General features: G+C 40.6%; 2 protein-coding genes across 6 annotated transcripts in view; both read left to right on the plus strand.

Annotated features, from left to right (window-relative positions):
* Positions 1 to 448: 448 nt before the first annotated feature.
* On the plus strand, positions 449 to 9,137 carry rab12 (RAB12, member RAS oncogene family). Its single transcript, XM_020629664.3, has 6 exons — positions 449 to 866; positions 2,401 to 2,461; positions 4,955 to 5,093; positions 5,442 to 5,531; positions 6,530 to 6,634; positions 6,905 to 9,137. The coding sequence occupies exons 1-6, from the start codon at positions 641 to 643 to the stop codon at positions 7,010 to 7,012; spliced, it is 729 nt and encodes a 242-aa protein (XP_020485320.1). The 5' UTR covers positions 449 to 640; the 3' UTR covers positions 7,013 to 9,137.
* A 130-nt stretch (positions 9,138 to 9,267) lies between these two features.
* Positions 9,268 to 27,881, plus strand: part of LOC109975626 (microtubule cross-linking factor 1) — a 67,660-nt gene continuing 49,046 nt past the window's right edge. For all 5 annotated transcript variants that reach the window (XR_010666364.1, XM_065954273.1, XM_029276005.2 and 2 more), the window contains exons 1-3: positions 9,268 to 10,930; positions 15,915 to 16,139; positions 16,944 to 17,102. Coding sequence is in view for 4 of the 5 variants with exons in the window: in XM_065954273.1 (XP_065810345.1) it covers positions 10,064 to 10,930; positions 15,915 to 16,139; positions 16,944 to 17,102 (1,251 nt within the window). In the remaining variant the exon portion in view is untranslated. The remainder of the gene's footprint in view (positions 10,931 to 15,914; positions 16,140 to 16,943; positions 17,103 to 27,881) is intronic.

The raw sequence follows: 27,881 nt of genomic DNA on the forward strand, positions 1-27,881 counted from the left end.
CAATAGGCCCACCCAGGTGCATGCTGGTTCTCTACCTGCCTCTTACTTAAATAATCTCCGGTGCCCACAGTATTACCCAAATACCTAACAAAAATACTAATACAAAACTAAATTTACTAAACAAATAACTAGCAAAAAAAAGAAAACGTTACCCAAAATCTTTTCTAAATAAAAAAAAAAACGTGTAGAATAATTAAATAAACAACACCACCCAAATATTAGTAAACTAAATACAAAAACTAATTCTAACCACAATTAAATAGCTCCAACAACTTCCATGTGTAATATAAAGTCTTTAAAACAACACAAATAGTTAAACACTGCGGTTGATACAATATAAGCATGGATTGTTTGTTTTAAAATCCCTGTGAACAACTATTCTATTTGTTAGAAGAAAAAAAAAAAGACAAGTTATAAAATTACAGACAAAGAGGCGGAAGCGGAAGCGTGCTGAAGCGTGCTCAATGACGTCATGACGGCCCGGTCTCTAATGGCTGAACAACAACTGACGGCTAGTGACAAACTTTACCAAACTTCTTCAGGGGCGAAAGAAACTTTGAATCGACATTTAGTATCAGCTGTGTAACAGCCACGGCGTGTTTGTCTTGTTCTCGTTGTGATTACAAATGTGGAATTACTGATGGATCCGAGGTATGACATACCGCGGAGGGCCGCCGGAGGTGGCGGGGGCTCCGCGAACTCGTCCCCCGCTCTAGGGGCTCAGTCGCGCCGCAGGAAGATGCCTCCCAGGCCCGCTGACTTTAAACTTCAAATTATCATAATTGGCTCCCGCGGTGTTGGTAAAACCAGCCTCATGGAGAGATATACTGACGACACTTTCTGCGAAGCTTGCAAGTCGACCGTAGGTAAGGACAGGAGGCGTTTAAGGACTTGTTTTGGTCAACTTTTTTTATTGACAGCACTTAGCAGGGCTCCGTCTACTTTCTGGAGAGTTGAACTACAATTGGCTGCATGTTGTGTTGCTGTTGACCACTGATTTACTGTTCACTGTGACTGAATAAAGATCAATATGTTAGCTAGCTGACTTAAGCTACCAGTGACGACTATTACTGTCCTGGCTAACGAAGATGTTGCTATGAGTAACAAGGTAAACACACGTTTGAGACTGATAATGGTTTGAGTTTTGGGAGATATTTTAAGTGCTCGACACAGTGAGGACAATACTTGTCAAATAGTATCGACCTGACACAACACAGTCAACCCAATCCCAATCAGTATTAGTTCTTACTTGACAGCCTTTAATGTGTATTTCAGTATAAACATAGTCCTGTAGGTGTAATAAAGTGACACTTTGCATATACTATATTAAAACTCACAAGTGCATACACTGAGAGGTAACTCTTCTATTGAACAGGAGAGTTTTTTTTTTTGTTGTTAAACTTTCTTAATTGCTTTTACATATTAACAACATTTCCACTTAGCAATGTCCATACAGAATGTGTGTGGTTTTTTTCTCCCAACAAGAACAAGATAAACAAACAGATACATACAAACAATTAGACCCCTCACCCCCACCCCACCCCTGGCACAAAAAAAACAAAAACAAAACAGGGTTGACAATAACAAAAAGTAGGTTCTCAGTCTAGATTAAAGTGACACTCTGTGCTTTTGACATATGACAAAAAAGGGTTCCAAGTTTTTCCAAAGGGCCTCTCAGATCCAGACAGGGTTAACCTGATTTTTTTCCAGTTTAAGAAAATGAAGCACCTCTTTAATCCAGTATAAATGTGTGGGTGGGGCAGAGGATTTCCATCTCAGCAGAATCAGCCTCGAACAGGAGAGTTATACGTGACAAACTGTGGTGTCCTTGATGTTGTTTCTGCAAGCTCCAAAAAAAAAAGCAAATCCTCATACTTGATATGTGGAAATGGTAAACAGTCCTGTGATCAAAACAACAGTCAGTCATAGGGAACTATCCCAAAATAGACAAGCAGCTGCTGGGCAGAGATCCATTTTGCACCTTGTCATCCTTGTGACACAACTACCACCAGGCTTTGAGAGCTGCACGTCACTACATGTGTGTATATTTGATCCCGGGGATTGAGGAGGGAATAATTTGGCTGCAGACGGAGTCCGGCGGCTGAAAATGTTGTTGTCCTATCTTGTAATTTCTTTGTAGACACAGACGATGGCACGCCACAAGAACAGCATTTAAAATAATGAAACGGGTGTAACAAATAGTTTTGCAACTGTTAAGAAAAAATGCCAAGAGATAATGGAAGTAGATCAGGAATGGGACAGAAGTTATTTGTAATGCTGCTTGCTCTAAAACCAAACAAAAATCAACTATCTTGAATGATACCTACATGAAATCCAAACAAAAAACGAGATACTGGTGCTTGTATGTGTTCATATGTGTGTTTCTGATTCCCCTTGTAGGAGTTGACTTCAAGATCAAGACAGTGGAGCTGAGAGGGAAGAAAATCAGACTACAGATATGGTGAGTAATGGGACCGACGTCTCTAGTTCCTGTATTCCTTTGCATGGAGCATTTCCTGTGTCTGTCTTATCGCCCCGCAGGCTTTTCTGACTTGTGGCTGACTGAGTGAGTGCATCTTAGCTTTTTAAAGAGGGGGCATGTGCAAATAAGACTCCTTAATAGCCAAACCATTGATGTTTTGGATTGCCAAATCAATTAACCTCCAATGAGCTTTTGAAAGTTTAAAAACGTATGACTCCAGGGGCACTGTATGTTAGATTCACTTCATGTGGAACTTAATCTTATACTAACCATGTTGTTGTTGTTGTACAGCTGGCCAGCATGTTGGTTATTTTTGTGTATTTGGTTGCCTTGTTTGTTCAAGAACAATAAAAAAGTACACACTTAAGATAAGAAGACTATATAGTTTCATCCCATACCTGATGAGAGTCTGAAACAGATATTTATTCATCGATGTCAGTGGGAAAGAACACTATGCCTACACTGTAGAGACTTTGTTAAAAGAAAGCCCCTTGCACATGTAACTCACATTTTAACCAGTGCAAATAGTAGTTGATGTTTATGAGTGGTACGTCAGTGTAGCCTCATGTCCTGTCGGCTGTCATGCTGTCTGTTATATAATAACTGGAGGTTCATCATTACCATGTGTTAATCCACATTCTAAATAATTACAGGTAACCACTGTGACTAGTGCCTGCACTAGTCTAACACAACTGGTTTCACATTTATTTTCACACCGTCTTCCACAGATTTGTTCAATACTGTTAGATATTAGTAATTAGATTTATTGTTCATTTTAATTTATCATCAGATTTCTCTTCAAAAGTTTTAGTAATAAAAAATATATATAACAGAACTTTAATCAATTAGTTAGTGAAACTCTGCTACTTGTATAGCAGTTCACCACTCCAGAGTCCAGACATACAGTTATTTTGTATCTTGAGAGCTAAAAGTAAATACACTTTTTGTTTCATGAAATGTTCTTTCATAGTTTTGGAATTTAAAAAAAAACTCTTGCAATGTGTGCAGTGATTGGGAGGTCTGTTTGAGCAACCAGTGAAAGGGGTGATATTATTTCAACGATTTGATTCTATCATGCGCCTACTTGGATCTTGTGACTTCAACTAGGCCCTAATTACATTTTGAAAACATCCTGTAAACCTGAGCGGCATGCCACAAATTACTGCTTTTGTACTGACAGAGAATATGACTGCAGTTGTTGTGAGCTACTGTGCTGGGCCCAAAAAAAAAAAAAAAGTGAGAACGCCATCGCTTCTTTCACTAACACATCTGTCTTGTTCACTAACACCCCATCCACCTCCACGCCCCATTGTATCCCCCTTACTCTGCCCGCCCCTTGGCCTGTCACTCAGGATGGCGGTCCTCAGTGTGTCTCGTCTCTCTCGTGTTGAACTGCTCACATCAAGCTCCATCATTGCCTAAGCTAACCCTGCCATTGTGCCGCTGTGTGTCTGTCCGCTCTCCTGCTCATAAGCCTGACTGTGACTCACATGGGGGACGGGGACATTCTATCTGGCTGAAGGTACAGTAACACTGCACTGTGAGTCGAGCTCGTGTTTGCTAATCATGCTGCTAACCCAGAATCAGATGTTTCAGATGGATTCTTTTTAGAACCAAAAATGATTTCAAGTACAGTACATCAAAACAATAAATCCCAAATATATTTAAACTAACTTTTACTTTCCAAAGAACAATGTGAGATGTGTAAATAAATCGTATTTCAACCGTCTTTACTTGTTATTGATCAACCTAAAGTTGCTTTGAATAGACTTCGCTTTTAGCATTTGATAGCGTTTGATAAATGCTTTATAAAAATGTACTAACGTAGTGATGAGGTATTTTCAAGTGTTTATTAATTATTATTTTCAATAATTGAACCTCTTTTGTGAAAACATTTGAAATGATTACAGCTATGTTTTTCCTTATCCTCTTTCATTATCTGTTAATACCACCAGCCTCCACTAATAGAACAGCAGATCTCATAGTGGATGACAAAAACTCTGTTAAGCATTTATTTGAATATAACTACAGTATATTGTTTTATTGAACATTTTTTAAATGTTTGTAGATGGCTTTGTAATGCTTTACATAGGAATGTAGATGTCTCGCTTTAGAACTATTCTTCTGATGTATGTTTGATGAAGATAGATGCCAGATGATAAGTGAAATCACATTTAACCAAAACAATCACTGTTTAAGATTTTTATTATGTAATTACTAACTAAAAAAGAAACATTTTTGGACTATTGTTAGTTTTATTGATTAAGACGTTGACTAAAAAGAAAGCTGATTTTTTTTTTTTCCACCCTTCATGTTTGATATTGTTTTTTCTTAGCATCAACCTCTTAGTCATCCTTTCTCAGTGAATTACATTTTTCTCAGATCAGATCAGTCGTTGGGTATTACAGAAGTCTTGATGGTACTGCTCTGACCGCACAGACTTGAACTAACATTCATTTATGTTTCATCCAGGGACACGGCTGGCCAGGAGAGGTTCAACAGCATCACATCAGCCTACTACAGAAGTGCAAAGGGAATAGTGCTGGTGTATGATATCACAAAGCAGGAGACCTTTGATGACCTGCCCAAATGGATGAAAATGATAGACAAGGTAAACAAACTGTCAGACTGCTGCGATTCTGTGGGGTATGTTTTGTGTTTTTGTTGTGTTGTTGTGTTATTATTTTGTGCCAGACATGTCATAAAATGTTACAACTCAGTGGACTCAGTCCTCTAATTCAGTGACCTGACAATTCTGCCAATACCTGGCATTAAAGTTTACGGAAAGAATTAATCAAAGAACATTTTGAATGAGCCGGTCATTCACCCTTTAGACCTGGCTGTAGTCTCATTTACACTGGTTATTTAAGGTGTCATCATGCAGCTTCTGGTTTGACTTTTATGAAATGTGAGGCTCATGATATCCTGATGTGTCTTTTTTTTCTCTGTTTCGTGTCAGTACGCCTCAGAGGAAGCAGAGCTTCTGCTGGTCGGAAACAAACTGGACTGTGAGACTGATCGGATCATCTCCAAACAACAAGGAGAGAGGGTGCAGTTCAACACATTCACACACGCACTGCCATTCACCTTTTCTTTAAAAATCACAGATCCAGTCTCTAGTTTTTATGCATTAAGTCAGTTTAAAGAATGTAAAAGAGATGTTAGTGTACATCTTGTGTGATGCCATTTTACAGAATAACTCCTATCAAACAAGAACAAATCTTATACTAAACAGTAATTGAACTGAATTTGGTCGAACAGCTGTTGCCTGTAACTCAATCCCTCTCCTGGTGCGCAGCAACTTTACCTTGCTTGAGCTTATTCAAACACGTCAAGGGAGATTGCAGCATAGGTGATTATCTTGAGGTTTTGTGTCTACCTCCGAAGACTACTTCTCATGGCGGTTTAAAAATTGTTTTCTGAAGGCTGAAGCCTCGCTCTGCTGCCACACTGGACTGGAGACTCGAAAACTAACGCTACTTCAGGGAGACTTTTGTATTCAGGAAACATTTCCCTAAGTGAACTCATCAGGGGTGGGCAAGACTCTGAATGTGGTCACGATCAAAGGCATCCAGAGCGGAGTTAGGGATAATGTCCATATGTTCCGAGGGGAATCCTTTTTTGATAGATGTAATCACCTCTGCGATGTACTCTGTGTGCAAAATGGAAAAGGTCTGGCACATCTGTCGCGAGTGCGAGAGTGTGATGCCAAACACTATCGCCCTCAGAATTCTAATCGTTCAAAACAACAGAGAGCCTTCAGATCTCTCCGTCGTGTTCAAAGAATTCCTTCAAAAACAGAAAATAGATTCAGATATGGTTGCGATCTCTGTGTCAGTCTGTTTCTTTGAATATAAACTCTTTGAGCTTCAAAATGATAATACTGATGCCATCCAAAAAACTGGAAGTATGTTCAATATTGCTTTTATGAAAAGTTTTCAGTTGTTCTAGATCGCTCGTATGTTGCTCATCTCAATTTCTTCTCTTGTGTAATAATGTAAAGTCCTCTGTGGAGAGTGAGCTAAATGATCTTCATTTGTGTTACAGTTTGCCTCCAGAATAAGTGGAATGCGTTTCTGCGAAGCTAGTGCCAAGGATAATTTCAATGTCGATGAGATCTTCCTGAAGCTTGTGGACGACATCCTTAGCAAGGTTGGTGTGTTACCAGCATAGCAAAAAATGTTTTTCTCATTCTTCAATAAAATGAACAGAAAACAAAACCCCTCTCTGTATCTAGTGAAAACGCTGATGATAGGTTGTTTTTGCTCTCTGATGCTCTGTTCCTTTTTTATTTTCCTCCCTAAAGTTTTAGCTCATTCAGCCTTTGAATTAAATAAGTCACAGCAGATATCAGTTTAAGCACACTTGTAAATCTTCAGTGCACTAACCATGTGTTGTCTGACTTTTTCTTGGTACAAACAGATGCCTCTGGAAGTTTCCAACAAGGAGCTTTCCAACAGCGTCCTGTCTCTGCAGCCTGAACCGGAAGTGCCTCCGGAGTTGCCGCCTCCTCGCATGCGCTGTTGCTGAGAGCCAGAGTGTTCCCCAATCCTTTTACACACAAACACACAACTGCACATTACAGCTCATCACATGCAGAGTACCAATCTGGCCACTGGGGGGCGGCAAATAGCAGCAGTTGGGAGCTAATGACTGCTGATGTACGACGCATGGACTCTCTAAACAACCAGTATCAACCCTGTTCCCTCTCCTGTCTTCTAGCTGTACTCACTGACATGTGCTTCACTAACACTTAGGCATAGTGAATCGCCCACTTCCTACCACATGTCTGTCTACACTTGACCCAGACTACCTCATTCCTCAAACCGCTTGACTAGCTGTGCCCCGCAGGTGCCTTGGAGGTAGAGAGCCCTCTGGTAGCAGTTGCACATTAACCAGATGAGGGATTACTGAAGGCCTAACAGCTCGTTCTCTTCCTTTTTTTTCTATTATTAAACAGTCAACATGAATACTGTACACTAAGGTTGGTGCATCTGCATCATGTTACAGTAAAGGGATAACAATATCTCACATCACTGCAGCTTAGTTTAAATTCTAGGTGTAGTTAAATAAGTTTTTTTAATCTCATTAAAAGGTATATTTACCAAGAGACGAGCTGACTTGAGGTAAACAAAAGCACATGATGTAAATACGCTGTGTTGGTGTAATGACTGGACAAGATGCAGATTTTTGTGGCCAGCAGAAAGTGGTGGTGTGGTTGTGGTGATCATATCAGTTTTTATTCCTATGCCTTAAGATATTTGGCGAGGCTGAAACGGCTCATTTCCCATTTGTATAAGTTGAAAAGTTTTTGCACTACAATTCCTCTTACTTAGTTAAACTGACATGAAGAAAAAACAAGTACACAACTTGTAGTTTAGTGTTCAAAGTAAAAGATCAATGCTGCCTCTCAAGTGGCTGCTCCTAATTCTTCCGTACGCCTGATGGTCATGCAAGGAGAGATGGGTAATGTAGTCTTTTAGGGATCTGTGTTTTCACTTGAGGCATCCTCCAGTTGAGATGCTGAATTTTTAGTGGAAATGAGGACTATATATTTCTAGTAAACCCACACCATGGTTTTAACCTTTGCTTTGGTTGTTACTAATACAGAAAAGTGTTTTGTTGTTTATGTTTTTCCTTTGAATTGAGACACAGACGAGGGAAGGTTGTTGTGCAGGAACTAAAGGTTGTTGTTTTTGTAGTATTTGAATGGCTCAGGACACGTTTGTCAGGCTTTTAATGCAAACTGGATGTGTTAAGAGTTTCATAACAGATACAAAAACTTCTTAAATATCCAGCTTAAAGGGGAAATTAACTATTTACAGAAGGGGTCAGCAGTTTTGAATTCATGATTTGGCTGTTGAGGAAAAACGTGGTGAAATGCCATTACCTGCACATTTGCAAAAATACTAGGCTATGCATGTTAAGCCCTAGTGTCTTAATAGACATTTATAATCCTTTAAATCTTCCGTCTTTTTAAGTCAATTAATGCAATATTAGCAATGTAGCACTGTGAGTCTTTCGGTTTTGTTTGTTCATGTTGAGGTAAAAGCCTGTGTGCGAGGTTAAGGAAGGACAAACCTGTTTAAAGAACCTGATTAAGAATGACTCGCTGTTTAATTCTGTTTTTGTTGAAGATTTATGTTAAGCTCCAGCAGCTTTTGTGGACTTAGAAGGGCACATTTTGTAGTCGAACAGGTGATTAGTTACATACCAAAACAAAAGAAAACGACAGTTAGTGATATTCAAGCAGCGCTCACAGTGAGTTTATCAGCCAGCAAACTTTAGTGCATACAAGTAAACTTTGCAGTTTTATCACTTGTATTTTAAAACCACAAACTTCTTTCATATTTTCTTTTTTGTGGAATCAAACCTTTTGATTGGCCCCTGTCTCGTAGCATCAGGCACTAACCCTGTGGTCTTTTGATTTGAATAGCCAAGCCTTATACCACTCAGTGTTTTAAATAACCATTTGAAAATATTGATTTCATTTGAAATGTGTATCCTTTAAGATGGACGACTGTACTTTCTACTACATCTGTTCAAAAGTCTTTGAAAAGTTTTGGCATGTTTAAAGCAGATTTGTGGTATTTATAACTTGTGGCATTCTCATACTAATGAAATGCGATTAAAGATATCTATATTTATTACCAGATTATGGTCTTGTTTTTTTTCTGTATGACATACTGGAAGCCTTTAATGGATTTCAGGTACACCAAAATATATACTCAGCTTAATTTTTACAGCATGTTAACCAGGCTTCTTGAAATATATTCTATAAGTGTTGTTTTTACTTTATAGTTAAAATAGGCTATTTCAGGTTCTTTAGGATAAAAATAATTGATTAAGAGAAATTGACAGGATTCTCCATATAGTAAGAGGTGAGTATTAGTATCTCCTGAGTCCATCTGTACACCTCCTTTAAAGATGTACATTGGCCAATTGTGTCTCTGCCTCTGCCTCTGTGTTATCGGGACATGCGCACCAAAGCGTGTCAGACCTGGTCCCAGAGAAAACAAGGGGTGTGCTTGGGTGCTTGCGAGGCAGCAGCGCATGCGCCCCGCAGGAAATCACGGGCGTCGAGCCTCACACCGCAGCGATTGCAGATCTTGCATGTCCGAAAGGAAGGTGTGGGAAGGGGGTTACGAGACACGGGGGGGGTCCAGCCGTCATTGCCCGGCGTAAGAAGGGGATGGAGACCCGATCTGTGGGAGAAGAAGAAGAGGGCTGCCGTGACTCCGCCTGATAGTTTTTTTCTTTCCAACTTGAGCCGTACGAGCCCTGTCTGCGGATGCAACCTGTCTGTCATACCGTCCGTCCCGGTAATCCCTTTCTTATTGCAGCGTTTCCTCCTCCGAGGAGGAGGCTCCAGGCAGAGGGGACTACAATGACAACCTGGTGAATGCACATGAGACGATGGAGTAAAACATTTGGCAAACGCAGGATGCGCATCCCCAGCCCGAGAAGGACGAAGGTAGAGGAACCTGGCTCTTTTTCTGCTGTCGCGCGTCAGAGATTTTCCGCGTTGTTGTGGATTGATCGTTGCCTTCATCGCCCTCCTGCTGCCGGTGTCGGTGTACAATGGAGAGCTCCAATGGCTCTGGCAGCGAAACCAAACCGCAGAACCACCAGTTGGAGAAGAAGAGACTGAACCGAGTAGCTTCCCCGGCCAGACCTTTCCTCAAGGATGTACACTCCCGCTCCACCAAACCACCTGCCATCGTACCCAAATCCCCCAAACTTAGCAAGCAGCAGCAGGGTTCTTCACTGCCCTTGGCCCATCCGAACCGCAGCTCCAGACGGATCACATACGGGCCGAAGGAGAAACCAGCAACGACGAAAAGTAACCCCAAGTCCTCTGTGGCCAAAAAGCCCACTAAGGTGCCCCAGCATGCTGCAGCCGAGCCTAAAGCCGCCAGTATCAAACCGGACAGCACCAGCAGTCCCATCCTCACTAAAAGCAAGAAGGGGAAACTAGCCTCTCAGGCGGGCCCTCTCAGCCATGGATCTCCGATCCGGGTACCGACCGGGGTGCCTCTGGGTCGGGTCAGTCAGACAGACAGCAGCTCAGATCTGTCAGACTGTCAGTCCGAGCCGCTGTCGGACGAGCAGAGGCAGGCTCCGGCCGCTAGCAGCGACGCCGAGTCCGGTACTGGGTCCAGTGACCGGGATCAGGTGGGAGCAGATAATCCGCCGCGGGGGGAAGCGACCGGAGAGACTGCTGCTGCTGCTGCTGCTGCTGCTTCTCCGCCGCGCACATCCGAGGCTTCCGCCGCCAAGGGAAGCATGTCTCAGGCTCAGTGCGCTCCGGGGGCGCAGGGAGACAAACACAAGCCGGAGAAAGCTTCATCAGGCGCACAAATCAGACTGCCAGGAAACAAGGATGTAGCTGAGGAGGACCTGCAGCGGGAGGTTGAAGATTTGAGATCTGAAAACGACTACCTCAAGGTATGTTGATACATTCTCAACAAGTTACAGGACAACCAAGTCACTATAGCCTGCATTTGTTGCAAATACTCTTTAAAAAAAAAAATGAAAATGTCAGTTTTCCAATTCAAGACAAAGTTGTTGTTTTTTCCCCACTGATAGCTCATATAATCTACTAACCCAGATACAGCTGTTCACCAAGGAAGACCCAAACCTGTCCCCTATACCTATCAGAACATGTGGCCACAACGCCTGATATTGCAAATACTTTATATGAACACATCATTCAGAAGGTACATTTATTAAACATAATTTTCTTCAGACTTATTTGTCTTTACAGCCCAGCTGCAGCTGTTTCCCAAAAGAGCACCCCACACTGTGTCATTATAGGACCGTCCCGTTTAAAACGCCTCCATCACCTGTTTTTAGTGTCCTTTAACATTTCCACTTACTCACTAATTGTAAAGATAAATGTATGATTTAGCATTATTCATTTCCTTTAATGCCCAGCTGTCCTCCATGAATACTGTCGACTCTCCATCCATCATGTCGTCTTTTGTAACCTTCCCGGGCTTCCCTGCAGTTTGACCTTTATTGATGAGACTTTTATGGATGATGGCATCAGGCTGCCGTGTCCTGAGATTTTTTATACTGTCGCTGTCTTGTCATCAAAATCTGAAATTTTGACAGAGAGTCGCAACATGTTCTTCCTCCAAGCATCTCTGTTGCATTTCGAACACAGAAAGAAACATCAAATCCATGTTGTGATGTAAACAGATTAGACTTATAGCAGACTTTTTAATCTTTATGTATTGGTTTTTCTTTACCTTCTGCATGAAGGTCCTTCTTGATTTTGGTTTCAGTAAGGGATCCCCATCCCCCCTTCTTTAAGTAGGCTATCCCCATAAGTTGGGGAGGGGAGGCAAACAGATAATGCGGCAAACAATCATGCAGGTTATTTTTCTTTTGTAGATGAGAGACAGGTTTATTTGCATGTTACCCTGAATGTTATTCCCAACTTGATCATGCATGCATCTCTCTCTCTCTCTCTCTCTCTCTCTCTCTCTCTCTCTCTCTCTCTCTCTCTCTCTCTCTCTCTCTCTCTCTCTCTCTCTCTCCCTCTCTCTCTTCTGGAGCGGGACAGAAACACAAGAGAGTTAATCAGCTTTACTGGCTCTGGCTGTAATGGCATTATCCCACAGGACTTGATAACAGTCAGATGTCCCATGTGTGTTGGGTTCAAACACCCTCCTCCTGCCTGGCTGTCAGTCTGACAGCTGGGGACTCTGAGGCGAAACTCCTCCACCTCCCCCCACCCACCATGCTCCAAAATGTCAGGGAGTCCCCATCACTCACACCTCTGATACTACAGAAAAAAACATGTTTATCACTTTTATTTATTTATTTGGACGCCTGATGGTTTGATCTCTTCTAAGGAGAGTGTTTTGGGTGTCCTTTCTTCTTCTGGTTTTCAGCATGATGATTAAAAAAATACTGGCCCTGATTTCATGAAATGTGCAAAGGGTTAACAAGACTGAACCCATTCAACTTTGCGCAAGATGCAGCATATTAATATTGTACCAGTTCAAACACCTCTGTAAATAATCTTATCCAACGTACGAACACGCATTTGATATCAGATCTGACTCACAAGCATCCAGTGTTGTTTGTCTATCAACCAGATTACGTAAAAAACTACCAGCCTGACTTAAATGAAATTCAGTAGCAGTGTGTTGCAGTGGTCTTTTAATAACTTAGTTAATATTGGAGCAGATCTGGAGCTGACTCATTAACAGCAATCTATTGGCCAAATCATATATTTGTATTGCAAATTGCCTAATTAATAGCAGATCTGACTCACAACAAAGCATTGGCATGAGTTTGTTTGTTTGTCAGCGTGATTCAAGAAAAACACTACTGGCCTGATTTACATGAAACTTGGCAGATAGATGGAACAAGAGTCAAGTGAGAAGCCATTAAACGTTGGAGCAGATGAGAATGTGACTTACAAATATGGACTGACCAAATTGTAACACCAGTTTTTAGATAACAGCAGATTGGACTGGAGAACGAGGCCTTTGCAGAGCTCTGTATCCTCAGGGTGCCCTTCTCATTGTTGAGTTTACGTGACTTATTTCTTTGCTTGGTTTGTAAATGGTCATAGAAATGCTAAATGTGTGCGTTCCCAGAGCTCATGGTGAAGTCTGCAAAATGTTTTTAAATCCTAATTTTAATCAACTCAAAGGGATTTTGAGAACTATCATTAAAAACAAACAATAACTGCCTAATGTCATGTATTTGATGAGCTGGATCCAGAGCTTTAGAGCACTACATCATCATGTTTGATGACTGAGTCTAGAGTCTAGAAAGTAATGGATCATCGTGTTTCATTCATAATGTTTATTTAACTGTTGTCTTCAGCTTTCTTAATTTAGCATATACACTTTGCTGGGTCAGTTATAGTTTCAGACATTTTGATTGCATATTCATTTTGATTGCATATTCATTTTGATTGCATATTCATTTTATTGCGTCACTAATGTGAGGCTCTATTTTTGGTTTTCTTTGAAGAATATGTCATATTTTAAGTAATCGACCATTAGTTGCTTAAAACAAACTTTTATGAAGTCGACTACTTGGGTTGTGAGGACCTTTTCTTTTCTTTATTCAAAGTTTTTGGACAACAGAAAATGTAAAGTGTAATATATAATCTTACATAGCACACAGAAAGGTTTGTGAGAAACTTTGATGAGCTTGACACATTTATTACATTGTAAGATTCATAAACTTATCAAAGAAATATTTGGCAGACCATCCATGATTAAAAATACTGTCATTAGTTTCAGTGCCACCATATGCTTTATGTGAAAGGTGTCAAAGTTAAGAGCAAAGAATATAAATACTGCAGGTACAGTTGATGCTTAGTAAGGATTTCCTCACTTAAGACCCTTAAAGAGACGGTTAAATACGACTAAGTACTGCTGGGGAGGACTCTCCCAGAATGCCATTCTGCCTGTGGCTGTGCTTTTAACCTGGCCATCGATTGGTTCGACCCTGTGTTGTGTGAGGTCATTAGCTTCTTCCTCCAGGGTCCTCCTCACATAACAATGTGCTCTCTGCTTTCCCAAACGAGGATAGATTTAGTTTTCATTAATTGCCACACACCTTCCCTCCACACCCAGTTGTCTTTTCATCAGGTGTCAGTCAAAAAACGCTGAAATATCCATCGCAGGGGAAAAAAACAAGCTGATGCATCAGACATCAGACACTGAACAAACTATCTTACTACAGGTTCATTTATTTCTTTCACCCTATACTTCAGGCCAAGATGTTTCACATAGGAGATGGGGAATATGAACACATCCAATCTAAGAGATAAGATCCTTAGAGCCAGTCAGTGCACTAAGAGTATACTTTACATTACTGGAGCAGAGAGATGTAATGACATGACAGTATTATCATGATCTACAAAGGTGTATTATAGTACATCTCTTTTATTAAAGCTGAATGGCTCACTCCTTCTTAACCACCTTACACAGTCCCTGTGCTGTTGGTGAAAAAGTGTGTATTATTGTTGGGAAAAAAGGAATTCACAATAATTATTTGAAAGATAGAGTATGGTCTTTTATTGGCTGTTTTAGCTTCATCAAGGTAAGAAATACAATTAATGTCAGGGGCCTCCAGGTGTCTGAATGGCTAAGACACATGTACTGAAGACCTCTTAATTAGGTGTGGGAATATCAGGGTGACTCACGATACTATACAATATGATATGATATATAGTGTAGTCCAGGATATCATGATTATCACAAGACAGGGATTCTAAGAAAAGGGGATATATTGCAAGACGTTTACTTAGAAAAAAAAAATCAAGATAGCAAATTAACTGTATAATTTAAAGTATCCTTAAAAGAGTGAAGTTCAGGATTCGGGTATTTATTCACTGACATTTGTTGTCAGTTTCACCTCTTACCAGGCTTCATCTCTTAAATGCTTTTCGCCGCTGTCTGACATTATCCCGCTGCCTTCTACTTCGTCTTTTATCTCCATGTCAACTTCTTGGCCCAATTAACTTTGTTTCATGTTACCCTCATTGATGTCTTAAGCACCACCGTGAGGAGGAAGTGACATGGAGAGTCAGATTTTCCGGGAAATTTGCTTATAGGATTAAACTGTTCTTAAATAAAAATGGATATTTTGTCCCGCCCCTGCTGTCCACAAAGCCTAAAAATGTATTAAAACAGTTAGAAAAACAAGAATGAACACTTCCTACATATGACATAATGACGGCTTATTAGACACCTATAGTTGTATATGAGTTGGTCAGTGAAATGTATGAACACCATATAATGTCACTCTTGGGCCAGACTCTTCTGACAAACCATTGTCACCATGACAACTTAAACTAACAGCTGGATGTCCTTACAGGATATTTGACTAGAGGATATCGTTCGGACCCTCTGACCTTTCTTCCAAGCTTACCTCAAGTCTGTTTGTCGAGAGGAAGTACTCAGATTTGTTGGGCAGACTGCCATGAAATGTAATCAGCACGTTCTTACTCTTCAGGAGCTGAACATTTTGTGCTTTGTATTATTTTCCCTCTATCGCTAACCACAATATATCCTTTTCAAAATCGATTTATGTAAAAATTTAGATTCTTATCTTCTGAGATAGTTGTGTATTTAATTAGTTGATTTATTAAAGTAATTGAGGTGGATCTGTTTGTACACAATGTATGCTGGTTAGGTTGCGCCTCATGTACAGAGGCCTAAGTCCTCCAAGCGGGGCGGCCAGGGTTCAAGTCCCACTCTCTCATCCTGATTTCCTACACTATCCAATGTCCTATCTACATAGAGTCAAAACGCTCCAAAGTCAATCTTAACATTTTAAAATAATAATATTAAATGAAAGTACTCTCAAACCTTGGATCTCAGTATAATCTTGTGTTTAATGGATTGGAAGTGAAGGTTACAGCTTTGGATTCCTCTGTGTGTGTTTCTGCCAGGATGAAGTTGACGAGCTGCGTGCGGAGATGGAGGAGATGCGGGACAGCTACCTGGAGGAGGAGGTCTACCAGCTGCAGGAGCTGCGGAGGGAGTTAGATCGCTCCAACAAGAACTGCCGCATCCTGCAGTACCGCCTGCGAAAGGCCGAGCAGAAGAGCCTGCGGGTCGCGCAGACCGGACATGTGGACGGAGAGCTGCTCCGGAGTCTGGAGCAGGACTTGAAGGTTTGTAAGAAATCTATCCCTCGCCACAGCTTTTATAACATGTAATACACGTCTGTCTCGGTGTCTTTTGGCGGTGAAATATGTGTCAATTTATATTTGTAAATAAGTTTGTACAAAAAGTTTGATCAGATATCACTACCAACTACTTTGTACTTTGATTTGGTTTTCAATCCTCCAGAATTGTAACAGTAAAACCTTGTAGAGGTGTAAAACATGATGTTAAAAGTATTAAAGCTCTTAGCTGATCCCAGCCCAATAAAAAAAGTATTTTTTAATTGGGTTATACGCTTCTAAGTGTGCTGATCGACAGCTCCTCTTTAGGCTTCAGAATAACCATTAAAGCAGTCTGACTCTAAGTGCATAATTATTTGCAATAAATTCATCTGGAAAATGGATTTTAGAAATAAAGTACAGATTTGATTGCAACACACAATCATTGAAATTGAGAATAGAGAAAATTCTCCTTTAAAATCTTCCTTTAAAAGCCCAAAGGGACCTGTTTCCATTGCTTGTTTTTTCCAATCTAGTCCAAAACCAAAATGCATTACACTTACAATCATGAAATAAATACAGCATGATATTGTTCTATTGTAGATGTTAGATTAGCTGTGGGTTTGATTTAAATATTCAAACAGAGACATCTGTCCTATATATAAGACTAACCTTGGATGTTCACATGTGAGATTTAAGTATAAAATAGTGTGTGTTGTCTCTGAGGCTCAAATAAAGAAATGAATCTACCGATAATGTATTATCAGGTTGTTAATGTGTTTGTTCTTAAACATTTACATCCCTGTGTCTCAGGTGGCTAAAGACGTGTCGGTGCGTTTGCACAACGAGCTGGAGAGCGTGGAGGACAAACGCAGCAGAGCCGATGACGAGAACGAGCTGCTCAGACAGAAAATCATCGAGGTGGAGGTCTCCAAACAGGCGCTGCACAACGAGCTGGAGAGGACTAAAGAGGTGAGAGGATAATGATGCTGTTTGATGCGAGGCTGCTGCAGGTCATAGAATAACGGTTTCTTTTATGTGCACAAAGCAGTGAGTATGAATAACTAACGGCTTTGTTTGGAAGTGGTTAATGAATGATGGCACCGATTGTGAGCATCGATGATAGGTTGTGGTTGTGATTAAGAAACAACAGTTGGGGGGGATGTGACCGTAGATAAAACGATGGTGGTGGCTCCTCTGATCTTCAGCCTTTCATGAGATCCCCATCAGTGCTGCTGAGGCAGTTAGCCTTTACCTGAATATAAACAAAAGAATCAATGGTCATCATCTGCCTGATCAGCACTGCTACTGCAGTGTATAAATGTCATCAATCTCTTCTGGTGACACAGCCTTTTCAGAATAATTGCTCTGCACAGTGATGCACCGACTATACAAGCACTTTCATCTGCATTGGTTACAGAAGAAATGATGGGTGGGATGCATCTACACTTGGAAGCTACTCAGTTATGGTGTGTGAGCTTCAGTGTGGTTAGAAGTTCAAACTAAAACCATGAAGTTTCACACAACTTTCTTGAAAGAAGTTCCACTGCTTTTTTCCTTTTGTTTGGCTTTGCAGCCCACAACATTTTTTTGAACACAGACACACAGTAGTGCATTAACAATCCTCTAATTCAGCAGTGTAAAAAGTCATCTGTTGTTGTTGTTGATACTTGGGTTAGCGTACGTTAATGTACCCGAGCATTTCATGTATTGTTATTTTCAGAAGAATTTGTGCTACTCAAACCTCCAGTATTTATTTATTGGTGTTTCAGTATCTATTATGAACTATATCAATGACTTGTATTCCACATCACACATGAATTTAAAATAGCGGCAACATTAGTAAACATTAGTTTGTATTTGAGAATCTGCTCCCTAAGAAGTGATCATTCTTTAGCAACCTAAAGTTGAAACATAACTGTGATCTGTAAATGTTCAACAGACACACATACAGATCATATTGTTTTTCAACTAGGTCAAAAATCAGATGGACATTTTCATTGGTACAAGTTGTATTTGCAGCTCTATTTTTACCACTTAATCTCCAGAATTTCGTTTTCGTCTTCTCTCTTGCTGCTCAGCTGGGAGAGTTTTTGCTTTGATAGCTTTGAGGTGAGATTCCTCTCATGGGTAATAAGATGAGCGGAGGCTGTTCTCAGGGCTGCCGGGGTTCAGCTGCTTAGACTAATCGATACTGACAAGAGCCGGTAACTTCCTGTCTGGCAGCAGAGAGAAAGTAGGCTAATACCACACCAGTCAGCATGGACATGTAGCGGTCTTTTCCACAACTGGATGACACTGTTTCTCTTTTCATGCTGTCACGTGTGCTGCTGCTTCCGTTGACTGTTTGTCCTCGGTTACTAGGGTTGGGAATCACAAAGCTAACTCACATATGTGATATGATAGGAAACTAAGCTCACTCCACTTTTTATTGGCCAATTAACTTCCGTTCATGTTACCTTCATTCTGGTCATCAGCGCCTCCATGAAGTGTTGTGACGTCGTGACACAGTTAGTCAGATTTGCTTGGAAATCTGTTTAGAGCGCCAGATTTTTTAAATTCCTTATCAAAATTTGGGACCAGCGACACCATAACTGTATCTCATGAGTCAGGGCGATGATATATTGTCATATTTATATTTTGTCCCACCCCTATCATTTACTCTGTGAAAACACTCATGAGCCTCAGTAGGTCCTCAGCTGGTTGGAAATCTTTATCCTGACCTTTACATGGCTGTGTTTGTGATATTGTTGTTTTTAAAGGTAACATATCAGCACCAGAGCTGCACATGCTTTATCCAAGACAAAGTCAATGTCAGGTCCGGATGAGATGTGCTTATTCAGCAAATATGAACTCAATCTTTTGCGTCTTAGCTTGACACTATGAAACCATTGAACGAAAATGACGAGTGACTAAAAAAACAGAATTGATGTGAGGGAATGTTTGTCTTTTAACTTGGGCAGGATGGTGGCTCGTAATGCTTTCCCACAGTTCCAGTGTTGCGGCGCATGAGACCACAGGGTGTCACAGACTCGCTACACAGAAAAAAAAAGATAAAAAAAAGAGGCAAGCAGGAGAGGGGAGAGTGAGGCTGAGATACAGGCTGCTCCAAATAATTGCAGATTTTTATGCGTTCCCCCTGAGGTTTGTCCCAGAAAAACACAAGCAGTCTTTGGATCTTAACTTCGACATCACGTGATGCAATTCCCCCCCCCCCCCCCCCCCCCATGTCCTCCCCATCAACCAGAGGCATGCGTTTTATGATGCAGCACCCCAATATTTCCATTTCTGTTGCATGCAATCCACAGTGTGCTTGTCCTAGATTTCTCCAGACCACAACCACCATGCACTCATTATGAAAGTCTGTAATTCCTGTGAAATCATAGAGCGCAGGAGGTAGCCTCTTTTATTCTTTATATAGTTGATATCAGAGGATGATAAGAGCATTTACAAACAATTAGTCAGGGATGAATTTGAATAATTGAATCTAAAAGAATCTGTCCTCTGCTCTTGATGTTGCTCAGAGATGCTGTACATCTCAGTGGCAGACAAAAGAGAGAAGAGGAGGAGGAGCACATTTTACTGATAAGAATGTAGTTTAACTGGACCTGAAGGTTGTTCCTTTCTCTTTCTGTGTCTATTAGACTTTGGAAAATGTGATGCAGGTGTAATGTAGAATAGTCAAAAGCAGAAAAACCTCCCTGGATTTTCTCAAGTTTTTTGGAATTCTTCAGGTGGTAGAGGTGTCTTCTCTCACTTCTGCAGTTGTTCTAGCACCGACACTATGTGGTAACATGACTTTTGAAAACATAATCAGATACCTTACCTCTCTAACATTCTTACTGCAGTAGTAAATCTGACCTGAATCATATCGTTTTGTCGCCCATGTGTCACGTTAAAGTCCATCTCCTCCTGTCTCTGTGCCCGTTTTCTGATATCACAGGCTACACAGTGTCACTCTGGCCCAGAGATTGGCACCCCTGCATGATTTAATCCAACAAGAAAGCCCGTTATAAAACATCCTGGCATGTTTCAGCTGACTCTGATGGTGAGGGGAGAGGGAGAGAGAAAAAGACAGAGTCAGAGAGGCAGTGGATGGCTGGAATCAGACGGCTATAGGCCCGGTTTTGCTCGCGATATGACCACAGCTCCACACTTCTCACAGCCGATATTAAACAGTTGAGCAGGGCTGGTAGTTTGACAGGACCCTCTGTTTGCTACAGTATTAGCCCGAGGACTAAATGGCTGCTGCTGCTGCTTCTGTGTGGTCAAGGCGTACAGCCATTGGTGGAGAGATTTCTCCCTCTGTCATTTGAAGAAAGACTCACTGATTCGTGTAATGAAATGGAACTAATGAAATGTCAACGTGCATAACACAAGCAGCAGGTGATTTATTAGGTGATAAGTTCATCTTTCATTATGGCACAGTGATAACGCTTTGTGTTGTGCTTTTCCTGCTCAGTGAGAACCGGTTATGTCTCATGTCACATTTCCTCTGTAGACACACAGATCGACTCGACATCAGATCTCATGAGGACAGAGCACAAAGACAAGAAAAGACATACATATTTAATAACACGTTTTAGAGAGTCTCTTCTTCAACGGACGTGTCGGAGTATTATAATCTAACAAACCCCAACAATAAGATTATACAAGTTTAAGCTCTTCCTCGGAGCAGGTGTAATTTCAGTCTTAAATATGAATCATACAGTTTGCTGCAGATAATTAATACATCTAAAGACATCTTAAGGAAGGGTTAATGAACTGTAAGATGTGCAAATCATTTAATAACCACGACTCAGTTTCTGGAAACCAAGTGAAAAGTAGATACAATGCATTTTGTGAAGGTGCCACACATTTGTTTTCAGTGTAGGCAGGAATGAGAATAAAGAAAATCTTGATTAATAAACACAAACTCTGTGTTCACTCATTCTTATCCTTATTAATACTCATTTTCGTTCATATTAAAAAAAAAAGTTGAGTAGTAATAGTCTAGAAATGTCAGAAATATTTCAAATCCCCCATCCTCATATGTTAGAGACCACCTAGATGTTTAAAATGTGATGTTTTGTCCAACCAGCAGTCCTTAACACCTACAGTTGAGTTAGTGTGTGAAACTAATTAGAGCTGAACTTTCATCAATTGATAGATTACTAACACAAAAAGACAGAAATCAACATTCAAGTTTTATTATTCAAACAAAAGAAAATCAAAATGAAGACTCTTTTCTTGATATATCTTCTCAAAATAATCATGTGCACCCTTTTACTGTAAGCCTTCATTTGTCCGGTTAGTGTCATAGTTTCAAGACACAAACTTTGACTTTGGGATCTTTTTATAAAATGGAATGTTTTAAGGTTTATTTTGGGGCTTTTTTGTAAAGACAGGACAGTGGATAGAGTTTGAAATCAGCTTAACAAGGCACTGATATTTTTACAGACTCAATTATCAATTTGATCATTCGAACAAAAAGTGATAGATTTAAATGTTGAAGTTCTGCCTATTATCTGAGAGAATCAGCAAGATGTCACCTTCAACAGCCCGGATCCGATTGAGCTTTCAATTTAAAAATATCTTCAACAATGAAACCGTCATCGGATTGGTTCCAAGTCAAACTGATAAATTGTCTAAAGACTTATTTCTTAATCAACTTACTGACGAAAATAGATACCTTTCAGATCATGACATTACATATAGAGCGACACCTTACAGCTACTCGGCATGCTGCCTCATTAGGATGGGATAAAGCAAAGGAACGACTGGCTCTGATCTTTCCAGAGGTAACCAAATTCACCTGCGAGAAGCTCTAGAGAGAGGGAGCAGTCCTCACATCATTTAAACTATCAAGCAGCTCTGTTGTCTTAACCTGATATGCATTTTTTAACTCTAACTTTAACTGTTAAAATAGAAACTGAGGGTGTCTCTCAGAGCTTTCCGACGTGGGCGTCTTTTGTTGCTGTGTTTCACTACTACAAAGGTACGAAAAAGGGAATGCCTGAATTCTCAATATTTCAACAGCGCCGTCTGAGTGAGAGGCACTGCAGACATTGTTTGTTTCATGCCGGAGCAGACGCCTACCGCTCCTCTCTCACTTCTGCGCTGGCTTTGAAGGAGCTCCTGTTCTCTTCTCCTCATCTCATCTCTGCCTCTCACGACTTCATATCCTTCCCCTCTCCTCTGCTCTCCTCTGCTGTGGTTCCCTGTCGGAGGAGTGTGAAGGAATCTCATTGACCTAGTTAATATCTGGTGTCTGACTCCACCAATGGGAAGGAGAGCAGGCGTGAGGCGAGGAGAAGCGCAGGGACTCTGCTGTAAGTGGAAATCTGCTGCAGTGACACGCGTCCGTACAAAGCTTATCGACACACAGCGGCTGTGCAGTTGGCTCTATTTCCTCATTTACATAATGGACACGAGGGCCTCTTTTTACATGTCAAATAAGGCGGTCATTCAGGTAGAGACCACGTCAATTAATTTCTTTAAAGGTCACACCTGTGTTGTGAAAAAAGTTTGAAATCAACGAGAGTATGAAGCATGTTTCTATCAAATTTAACGTCATGTCTTGTCGCTTCCCTAAAGACAAACTATCAACGACGGAAAGCAAAGAAGGAAATCATCAATTCTGCATGAAACCCTGGAGTGATGTGTTTTAATTCTGGTGCAGCCCTTTGAAGTTTAAAAACCCTTCCAAAATGAAATTCCTCCTCCGTTTGAACAAGTGTAATAATTTACACAAGTATCAAAGCTGCTGCTTCGTAATCTTTAAACATCCTGAAGCATTCACTGTGGCAGCGAATCAAAACGTGTCCCGTGCGAATCAAAACGTGTCCCGTGTCCCTTGAAGTGTCTGCAGACACTTCAAGGGACATTTAAAAGCAACTCATTTGTAATAATCTCAAACGTCATCCGCAGAAATCTTTGGTCTCGAATCGTATTTATCATTTACTTTTGATTTAAAGCACCGGTTTAAGTCTCAACCTGGAAAACATCAGTTTGACTATTTGTTGAAAACCCCGTCAGCATACTTGTGTTGAAGTGATAGAAATGTTACATTCTACAATACACTAAATATATTTTGACTATTTTTAAATGTCTGAAATGTATTGAAGTCAACAACCTCTCACATTTAACTTTGTGTTGCCCACAGCACCAAAAACATTTCTCTTTCCAACACGGACTCATGACCCACAAAGTCAGGTCAGAGTTGTTGTTGTTGTTTTTATGGTAATGGTACTAAAGTTATCGGCTTCAGATTTATGACATTTTTAATGAAAAATCACATCATACTTCCTGCTTAAAAAGATAGAACAAGGCACAGATGGCCAACGGACAGGTCATGCCCCATGTACGGAGGATGTAGTCCGCCAAGCAGGCGGTTTCAGTTTCAAGTCCCAGCCTGTGGCTCCTCTCTCGCATGTCATTCCCTACTCTCTCTTTCTCTAAATCTAAATAAGTCTTTAAGTCTTTAAAAATGAGAAAATAAACATGCAGATGGTGGGGCCCAATGATCACAGGCTATAGTCCTCGTCGCAGCATTCGTCTGCTTGAATCCTTACTCGGCGATTTGCTGCATGTCACCTCCCACGCTCTCCTCCGACCACATTCTGTCCTTTAACTTCTTTTCCCTGCTGCCTTCTTCTTCTCCTTTTTTTTAAAAAAAAATCCCCTAGTCAACGTCTTTGTTCATCTTACTGTAGAGTACTGACGCTGTGAGTTAAGTTCAGCTAAAGCTCTGAATATCTTTAACAATTTAAACATCTATATTTGACTCAATATTTGTATCACAGCAGGATGACAATATAGACCTGTATTGATATTTTCCCCACTGCTAGTTTCGAGATTATCACAAAACATAGCTAAAGCTGATGGAAATGTCTTTGGAATTTCAGGTACTATCTCAGAAAATGTGTATTTTATATACAGATTGTGATGCTAGATGAAGACTTGAGGAAAAGTTTGACAGTTACTTAAGTTATTTTTATGATCCATCATCTGAGGATTATGAACGTCTTTACAAACCCTTTGGCAATCAATAGAGAGGTTTTAGATTTTTTTTCAAGGAAAACCAAAGTAGTGGACCAACTGAAAGACGAATGGACCAAAAGACTCCCCCAGTGCTCCCAGCACGGCTAAACAGCATTGTCTCATCATCCCACAGAGCACTGCTGCTCAGCTTAGCCGAGATGTGAAAACAGCAGAACATACACACAGTGCCTGTCCAAGGTTTGGTTCTTTGTGCGCTTCTCTTCTGCACTGTAACAAATGGGTTTAGCAGTTATATTTAGGGAGGCTGACAGCAGCATGGCAGGCTATAAGTCAGTCTGAGTCATTGTGTGTTTCTCACCTCTCCTCCAAACACAGGGAACAGACAGGCCGTCAGAACAACACAGCTCCCAATAGTATGACGGGGGACGTAGCCTTGAGTGAAATACAGCCCTCAACAAAACTGTTTTTGGCCTCGCTGAAGGTTTGCAGAAAGTGAAGATGTCTGATCTGAGTTATGCAGCTGAGGCTAGTTTTTGGAGTCACTTCTGGGCCGTTTGCTACAAACAGAAAATGAAACTACATTAAGAGGACCCCGTCTTTGATTTATTGATATTTACATTTTTACTATAACACATCAGTGTATGTGTTATTAGACCACCTGGACACACACACACAGAATTCTCAGTATTGCAAGCAAACGTCAAAATTCTCTGTCATAAATATCAATATCTTAAAGTTTTCTTCCAAATGAATGTAAAAGAAATATATTTTTAAAGTGGTCCACGAAACATTTAAAGATACAGTACATGGCTTAATCTTTGAGACATTGTTATTTTCAACATCAATTGACTTGGCTTTGATTTTCTCCATGTAACAGAAGAACAGAGCTGTGTTTGGTCCATCCTACAGTATTCCTTTGAGTCCGTTATCACGTTCAAAGTTCTCTATTTAGGGCAATGTAAGACTTCTAGAAGCTGCGTGAGGGGGAAAAAAAAGCCCCTGAGCGTTTCATGTATTTGAGCATCCTGAAAGCCTATAGATTGGTGCTCTTGTTTGAAGTGAAGAGTGCTCGTTATAGAAGATGAGAAGAAGTGAAAGAGTGGCGAGGCAGACGGATGCTGGCACTCCCAGCTCTCTGGGGTTGTGTGTTGCATGCAGTCATGATTAAATGATGACTTGAACGATAACGACAGAGAGCTGCCCACACAGCTTGATACACTCTCAAGGAAGACTTCATCAGAAGCTGCAACATCTTTGTGAATCTCATCCATCGTCCTCCTCATCTAACACAAGCTTCTTCTTCTAAAAAAGAAGCACTTTCTTGTTTCTCTTGCCTCTGAACTTTAGAGATCATTCATCGGTCACATTGGAGAGTTCAGTGTAGCGCTTAAAATCTGAGCTTCTCAATTTGAAATGCTGCATGTTTTGCAGTATAGAAGACATGTAACACAGCTTGAGACTGATATTCAAACGATGATTTGGAGACATGAGACGTGTCCCATTTTTCAATAATAAAGAACTGTGTATCTTCTTACAGGATTTGTGTAATCCCCAGCATGACTCGTAATAAATGTCAGAGAGCTGTCAAACAAAGCTAACTTATGATACTGACTTACCAAGGATTGCACATGAAATTGCATTCAAACAGAAATTGGTGAAAATACCTGAGTTGTTAATAGATCCATATGCATATCATGATAGCTACAAACTTTTCAAAAGGCCTTGCAGACCCTTTATCCCTCCATAGTAAACCACCTATTTCACACTAATTAGAATACCAAGGGGTATTTAATTTTGAGATTTGGCCTTTTAAATGTGTTCAGTGGATTATCAATATAAGGAGAAAACAACAAAAAAGGAGTGTTATTTTATAATCTATGAATCAAAATCAGATTGAAGTGAAACATAAATTTAAATAGCAGAATTCAATCAGTGGTTTTAGCCATTTATTAAGTCAACAGTTGAGTCTGGTTATCCTAAGAGTATCTCTTTCGTCGTCTCTTTTCTTCCATTATCTGAGTAAATCTGTGAGCCATCTTTTGGTGTCGTACTCCCTTTTTTTTCATACACGACCTATATTTACATAGTTCTGTAGCAAGATGTTCAACCGTGGCTGCGATCGCCTTCATCCCTATGATTGTCCTCCAGAAATACGAGTAAAGATAAAGCCCCCGCTCAGCCTCTCATCAGCTCCAGAAACACTTAAAAACTCCTCTTTAGGTGGTCAATATCACACTTAAGGACACAAACCTACGACATGACCCTCCATCCGGGTCAGAGTAACGACCCTCCAGATTACCAAGGGCCTCTACCGCCACCTGAGCACAGAGTTCGTTATCTTTTACAACGCTCTGTGGGGGCTCTGGAGTCTGCTGGGCTTTATATCACTGTATTTCAAAACTCTCTTTCCTCCTTTGCTGCCCCCCCCCTTCACAAAAAACGGCATGTGTGCAGACGCAAATACCCCTCCCTCTTATTACCAATCTATTGTGAACCCTTTGACACACACACAAGGGGACAGTGAAGTGGCGGGTGGCGGGAGTGAGTACGACCTCATTAACAGCCAGCTGGACAGCCCCGCCGGGCCACTCATACCCCCCTCTTCTTATTAACCCTCGTCCCCCATCCTGCACCCTCCTCCAGCCCGTCCAAACTCCTGTCAAAATGAGAACAGCGCTCTGTTGTCTACATCCCATTAGTGAGTAGCAAAAATATGGCTGGAGCCCAGAGGGAGAGCAGGACAGGCTGGTCCCAGATAGACAGATAGAAGTTTATCATTTTACAGTAATGGCTGTAAACCACAGCTGTGCTGTATCACCATATTCACACACATGATATCACAGTCTTCAGACTTTTTAAAACAGCGGCTAAAACAAATTCTGATGATGACTAGTCGATGAGAGATGTCTGCAGTCCCTAGCTACATGATAATCATGGGCTGTACGCTAATAAGCTGCTGATAAAAGCTTAATTAAAGCCCAGCAGCCATCTTGAGCAGGCTGTTTACAGAAACAATCTGATAAAGTGCGGGCTAAATGAACTCGTTGTGTTTTCCACTGTTACACTGGAATGAGATTTGATCCAGTGAATTTAATTGGCTGGTCTCTGTATTTCTGCACCCCTAATGTACTGTCAATATGTTATCTACTAGTATCTATGAGTGCATAATAACAGCTCTGTCTTATACACTGTATGTCTGAAGGTGAATCATTGAAGACAAACATGCTATGTTAACATGGACAATTACAAGCTAGCTAACAGGTCAATAGTCCTACCCTGTGAATTAAAAGTAAATTTGATCCCCTTGCTAAGCTACTCTAGTAGCAGAAAGTTAATGCTTACATTTTATGCCACATGTCTATTCTTCAGTAGCTCACAAGTAAAGAGAAATAAGCTAATGTAGAGGCTGCTTTCTCCACCGATGCTAATGCTAGCTTGCGTGTATCAATATTTGAGCTAACGTAGACTGCCATCTTTATGGAAATCTGAGTTGATTACTAAAGTTGAGCTAAAAGTCTCAAATTAATTCTGTGTGAATATAAGGTTGTCAAAATGTTACTTAGATAATTCTCCATACCACATGTTATAAAATGATATAATCTTTGTTATTTTAATGATAGGATCAAAAAGTACCAAAGCTTTAAAACAGAATACAGATATTCAGTCACATTTTCAACCAACAGGTGCAGAGAGCAAGAAAAGAAAAGAAAAACACTGTCTACATGACACAAATACATCAAAACATATTCGTCCATTTACTGTAGACAG

Source organism: Labrus bergylta, chromosome 4 (genome assembly GCF_963930695.1).
Source record: "Labrus bergylta chromosome 4, fLabBer1.1, whole genome shotgun sequence".
NCBI lineage: Eukaryota > Metazoa > Chordata > Actinopteri > Labriformes > Labridae > Labrus > Labrus bergylta.